This window comes from Agrilus planipennis, unplaced genomic scaffold (assembly GCF_000699045.2).
Source record: "Agrilus planipennis isolate EAB-ADULT unplaced genomic scaffold, Apla_2.0 scaffold842, whole genome shotgun sequence".
In the NCBI taxonomy this organism is placed as follows: domain Eukaryota; kingdom Metazoa; phylum Arthropoda; class Insecta; order Coleoptera; family Buprestidae; genus Agrilus; species Agrilus planipennis.
Genome location: NW_020439493.1, coordinates 1 through 6,549, shown reverse-complemented (window position 1 = coordinate 6,549; position 6,549 = coordinate 1). Strand labels below are relative to the sequence as shown.

The 6,549-nt window shown below is 34.2% G+C and overlaps 1 protein-coding gene across 2 annotated transcripts; it reads left to right on the top strand.

Moving 5' to 3' along the window:
* Positions 1 to 6: 6 nt before the first annotated feature.
* On the top strand, positions 7 to 5,512 carry LOC108743556 (E3 ubiquitin-protein ligase Nedd-4). 2 transcript variants are annotated; one of them, XM_025979174.1, is made up of 11 exons: positions 7 to 61; positions 220 to 352; positions 930 to 1,301; positions 1,910 to 2,246; positions 2,645 to 2,769; positions 3,459 to 3,688; positions 3,751 to 3,872; positions 4,052 to 4,292; positions 4,598 to 4,826; positions 5,123 to 5,292; positions 5,380 to 5,512. In XM_025979174.1, exons 1-11 carry the CDS (start codon positions 54 to 56, stop codon positions 5,480 to 5,482), a joined length of 2,070 nt encoding a protein of 689 aa, XP_025834959.1. In that variant the 5' UTR covers positions 7 to 53; the 3' UTR covers positions 5,483 to 5,512. The 2 variants fall into 2 exon arrangements, with proteins under 2 accessions (XP_025834959.1, XP_025834960.1); XM_025979175.1 differs by lacking the exon at positions 930 to 1,301 and having other exon boundaries at positions 5,380 to 5,482.
* The last annotated feature ends 1,037 nt before the right edge of the window (positions 5,513 to 6,549 follow it).

Genomic DNA, 6,549 nt, shown 5'->3' with positions numbered 1-6,549 from the left:
GTCGAACGTATTATGTCAATCACATTGCAAGGACAACACAATGGGAAAGACCTATGCAGAGGTAACTCTTTTTTTTTTATTTATTTATTTGCCACCAAAATAAAAGTACGTGGTAAAGACTTAAACTACTTCATTGTACATTTTTAACTAATTTTGAAATAACTTTTATTCTAATGTACATATATGAAAACAATTTTTTTAAATAATTTTAATTTTTAGCACGGCTAGCAATAATGAAAACCAGGAACAAAGAGTTCTCGACTCGGCTGTAGAATTTGAACGTAGATTCCATTTCACTGAAGATACCGAAAATGATACCAGGAGAAATTCAACAGTCAGCATTAATAACCAGGTAAGTGCGTATTTTTAATAAATTGTACGATAGGTATAATTTATTTTATTAAATTAGGTAATTATTTTACTATTAGTATGTAAGATAATGACAATAGGAAGAAGGTAATGAATGCATGATTATAGAAGAATTAAAATTTGCATGATGATTTTCTTGGAAGAATGTAATTTCCACAGTTTGTTGAGCTGGTAAAATATTTATATTCTGTGCATATGGTATTATAGTTCTGTTACTAATAAACTTCGTTAAAATTGCCTTTAAACATGTTGCTATAAAATATGGCGCTTCCCTATTGTAAAATTTGTACATAGTTTTTTCCTCTTTCTGTGACCTGGTGAATGATATCCTATTTATTTTTCATTTGTTGAATCTTATATTAAAAACGTCAGGTCTGGTTTTGGGAGTTCTTATTAAAAAAAAAAATGAAATTCTAACTACACTAAATCTATTTTAATTGTGCTAATTCCATGGTTAATTTGCTCAACTGCAACCGCCCACTTCGGCATAAATTTATTGCATGTGCATGTTTTTTGCTGCTGCTGTTGCTGCGCTGGGCTGCTACTTCCTTGGCGCGCAGGATGTAGTGGAAACGTCACAAACACCACCCCCGCCACCGGAAACGGGTGAAGACGCGGTCGTAGTAGATGGCGTCATTGAAAATCGCGTTGACTCCGATCTGCATCAACATCGTCGTCACAGTCGCCGTTCGTCCGACGGGGCTACAACGACGCCCCCTCATCCGGAGGTTGCAATCGTCGTTCCCAACGGATCGACAACCTCTAGTGCCTCCGCGTCGGACAACGGCGTTAGTTCGTCTAGCGATGACGATGATTCAGATGCGAACGAAGAGTGTGAACAATGTCGTCGACAGCGTCGTAGACGTCGACGGGGGCGCGCACCACCCCCCATCGTAGAAGCCGTGAACGGTGATGATGACCAGTACGACGAGGTTTGTACTAACAATGTGTAGCGTGATGTCTCCCATATGTAGTCTCGTCTTTTTTTACGCTTCACCCATTTAAAATTAAATGACTGTCGTTGTCACATGAGATCGATAAGCAGCTAAAGGACGAAAATCGAAAGGTGGAACTAAAAAAATATGTAGAAATTTGATGAAAATGAAATATCGTTGGTGCGCAAGTATTGTGCATGTTTAATTTGTGAAACTAATACAATTTGAAATATTAAACTGTACTTTTGAGGGTAGAAAAAGTAGAATGTTGTTCAATTGAATTGCTTATGCTAAGCAGGAGTGCTTTTATTAAATTCTAATTTATCTTTTTTCTTGCATTAATAACATTTTTAGTTATCTGGCCTTTAATTCCCATATATATAATTGTGTATTACATGTGTTCATTCGTTTGTATATTTTATTTAAAACCAATTCTAATTAGCTCAAAATTATAACAAACAATTTTTTAAACCTTTCCAAAGGAGTTCCATGAAACTTTCGGAAGCGTTGAGAAAATTGTGTATACTTTTTTTTGTTTCCTGTTAATTATTTTATTATATGCCAAACTCTATAGCCAGTTGTTTGTTTGAAACGTTTCATTTCAGAACGAAGATACAACAGACACGTCTACAACTGCTTCAAGAAGGGACTCGACAACTTCAAATGCCAGTAGCGTGGCACAAAACAATTTACAGAATTTAAGCGAGGGTTTACCGTCAGGATGGACGATGCAGTTGGCACCCAATGGTCGGTGGTTCTTCATCGATCACAACGAACGTACCACCACGTGGGTCGATCCCCGAACCGGACGAGCGAGTCCTATGCCCAATCAGAATACCGCACCAGTTACCAACAGAAGACCGGACGACGACTTGGGACCACTTCCGGAAGGATGGGAAGAGCGCGTCCATAGTGATGGTCGGATCTTTTTTATAGATCACAGTAAGAAACGATGTCTTAATTTTTCTGTTTTTGAGAGGAACTTTAATTTGCTTTCAATCGCTGTTAATACATTAATAAGTTTTTTTAATGCCATTGTAAGGCCTCGTGAACAGGGCCGTAGCGATGAGAAATGAGATGAAAAATGTCATTAAAAAAAGTCATTTTTTGAAAACAGAAAACTGCTAAGGGGCCCCTCGACTGCGGGGGCCCCGGTGCGCCGCACCGCTTGAACCGGCCTCGCTACGGCCCTGNAATCGACCTCGCTACGGCCCTGCTCGTGAAACATTTTAAATTCTGCACTGTTAGCGGCAAGTACCACTAGATGGCGATATGTTTCCTGTAGTTAATACATTATTTATATTTTAATTTAATGTTATCCCTTAATATTCTCTAAATAGACACAAGAACTACACAGTGGGATGACCCACGATTATCTAATCCTAAGATTGCTGGTCCTGCAATACCTTACTCTAGAGACTATAAGAGGAAATATGAGTTTATGAAGATGCAATTAAAAAAACCGGTGAGTGCTTAAGTATTTATGATTATTTTAATAAACTTGTCAAGATTCGTTAATGCAAGTCAAGGTATAAAAAAAAACTGTGCATAGTAGAATCTCGATACTGCATCATCGCATAATGTGACCAACACATTGGCCTTAAAAATTTATACTTCGCGTTATTGTTGCGTAACTGCTATAAATCCCTGACATTTTTGGTATACCCAGTCGTATTAGCTGTAAAGATATTGTCTTATTTGTATATTAACTTTTGATATGCATATAGTTCGTTGTTAGGGGTTGTATTATCTGCATTCTACGTATCTGCCTAAGTAATTTAGCAGTTAAAAAATATGGTGTCGCAAAATCTAGAATTTATAAGATAATACAAAAAAAAGAACTAATGTCCATTGCTGTGAGAGATTCATATATCGGACCAAGTAAAATAAAAGCATTGAAAAATTACCAGTTTCTCCAGAATAGAAAAAATTGCCTGAGGATTTAAAAGTAGCTTTTTAAAAAAATTCTGAAGAAAGTTTATCTTTTCAACCACAGTTGTCTTTCATATGTTTTTATTTTGTTGATTATATGTTTGTAATATAAACAAATCGATAATGTGAACAACTGTTTTTTTACTGTTCACATTATCGAGTGTTTTTGCTGTGTTCGTTGTTAGGTGTCTGTTAAGAATAATTTACGTATTATTATTACAGACAAACGTTCCCAATAAATTCGAAATAAAGGTTAGAAGAAATAATATTCTGGAAGACTCCTACGTAGCAATAACGACGGTGCCTAGGGTGGATTTGTTAAAGACGAAATTATGGATAGAATTCGAGGCAGAAGTAGGTCTGGATTATGGAGGCCTAGCCCGAGAATGGTTTTACCTTTTATCGAAAGAAATGTTCAATCCGTACTATGGACTTTTCGAATATTCTGCAATGTAAAACAATATCTCTGTTTTTAGCGTTATTTTGTCAATAACAATTAAATTATTGTTTGTAGGGACAATTATACTCTACAAATAAATCCGTTTTCAGGGATGTGCAATGAAGAACACTTAAATTATTTCAAGTTTATTGGACGGGTGGCAGGTATGGCTGTGTATCATGGAAAACTATTAGATGGTGAGTTATGTAATAAATAAATAACATATATGTACTTCTAGTGCATTTCTTGCAAATATGCTATGAATGTGATTCATCTGAATTTATTTTGGTATTAATTAATTTTGTATTCTTTTAAAAAAATTTTTCATTAGATTGTTTTCAAATCATTTTGTAACAATTATATATTTTCTTTTTAGCATTTTTTATTAGACCGTTTTATAAGATGATGTTAAATAAACCGATTGATATCAAAGATATGGAATCGGTCGACAGTGAATATTACAAATCACTTTTATGGATAAAAGAAAATGACCCATCCGACCTAGGTTTGACCTTCGCAGTTGACGAAGACTCCTTCGGACAGACATCACAACACGAACTGAAAACCGATGGCGCAAACATTCCCGTAGATAATTCTAATAAGGACGAATACATTCAGTAAGACAGCTATTTATTTTGCATTCTGTTGTTTCCAAATACCCTCTATTGAGATGTGGCCATTCGACATTGATGAATTCTTCTTCGTCGAAACCTTTTTGGGTTAAATTGTTTATCCAACACGTCTCCGACCAATGTGGCTGACATCCTCAAGATTTATATCCCTAGCAGTAAATCCTGAGGTTGCCTGCTACAGTTGGCATTGAGACGATGGATGGGTAACACCAACCGAAGAAGCAGAACTCTCAAAACCGTGGCCATCAAGGTTACGCCTTAACCATTATTAACGAATTAATGATTGATAGGTGTGTGATTAAATGGAGGTTCGTCGAAAGGGTGCAGCCTCAGATGAACGCGTTCTTGGAAGGTTTCAGTGACTTATTGCCCCTCCACGCTATCATGATTTTTGACGAGCACGAACTCGAGCTACTCATGTGTGGCATTCAAAATGTGGACGTGAAAGACTGGAAACAAAACACTGTCTACAAGGGCGATTATCACGCAAATCACATTATAATCCAATGGTTCTGGAGGGTATGTTTTGAATAACTTTTAGACCTTCTAAGAGTATATTATTGATAAAAAATTGGAAAATAACTGGACTCATTTTAACAAAATAGCAATCTTTTTGGTGTTACTATAATGCTATCATATTAGTATAGGAACCATTAAAAAAAGTTTGTTTTACTTTTATTTTTCTTGAATACCGATTGGAAATTTGAAAGTTTCAGAGTTATAGTTTCTTAATAGTTTTTACAATCGATTCATTATGCTTATTATATTATGACATTTCCAAACCTTAGGACTATAATATTTTATTTTTTACTCAGGTGGTTTTGTCATTTTCGAACGAGATGCGCTCGAGGCTGTTGCAATTCGTCACAGGAACTTCCCGGGTACCAATGAACGGATTTAAAGAACTGTACGGTAGTAATGGCCCCCAGCTGTTTACCATTGAGAAGTGGGGCACTCCAGATAATTACCCCAGATCTCACACATGGTAAGTTTTTTAAATATTCCATTAGATAGGGAATTACGACAATTAGCTATTTTTTTTTTTGTCTTCTATAATGCAATTCAATTGCAGCTTCAATCGGTTAGATTTACCCCCTTATGATAGTTACCAGCAGCTACGAGACAAATTAATAAAAGCTATTGAAGGTTCGCAAGGTTTTGCAGGAGTCGATTAAGTAAACTTAACAGAAACAACTAATAAAAAATTGAAAAGAAAAGAAATAATAATTATACTTAGTAAAAACTCGTTCGCGTTTTCCTTGTATTTTTTTGCAATTTGACAATTTTACTGTAATTTATTCTGTCCACAACCTGTATTTATGAAGTATATTTGCCTTTAAAAAGAGTTAAGTGTGACTTAAGAAAACATTATACATATTATATCATGAAAATTGTAAATATCCGTTATTTTAAGTCTAAATAGCTAGATTTTATATTTAGAGAAATACATTTTACATTCACAAAAACATTATTTGTTGTATTGTTACATTATTATTATTATTATTAAATTGCCTACTGTTGAATGTTTTGTTATTTTCAACAATTTTAATTTCAAGTTAATTTCGCATTCTGCCGTTTATCAGAAATTACAAATCGTAAACTCAAAAAAAAAATTATTCATCTTAAACCCATTATAAGTTCTTGGGTAATAACTATTAAATATGGATCTCGATTTCGATCTACTTAATCTCGACCAAATCGATGCTCAGTTAATATTGTAGTACATGGTTTCTAATCTCGCAAGCACATTAGCCCTAATACAAAGCAAAGGCTTCCATTTCATATACGTATGAAAAAATAAAACGAAGTAATGTGTAATAAAATTTAACATTTTAAAAAATATTTACTTTTATTCAGTTAGTGTAAAAATACATTAAACTATCATTAAACTATATTTACATGTGGATAAAAAAACTTAACAACATATGTAAATTGCACAAAAAAGAAATAATTTATAAGCTCAATGTACAGCTTTTAGTAAAAAATGAAAATGGAAAGTGTATTTACTTTTCATACATTAAACAGTGTAACTGCAAAGCCCTCTGAAACAGGGAAGTTTCAAAAATAAAAGAAACAAAAAATCCTAATCCAACAGGATTATTTTGTGTAATTAACCAATGTTGAAGAATTCTAATAAGAATAAGAAAATTAAACCGCTTACACTTAGAACATTCCGAAAACGAATGTATTATTTATATCTTATCAGACAAAGGAACCTATCATCTATCATCACAAAAAAAAT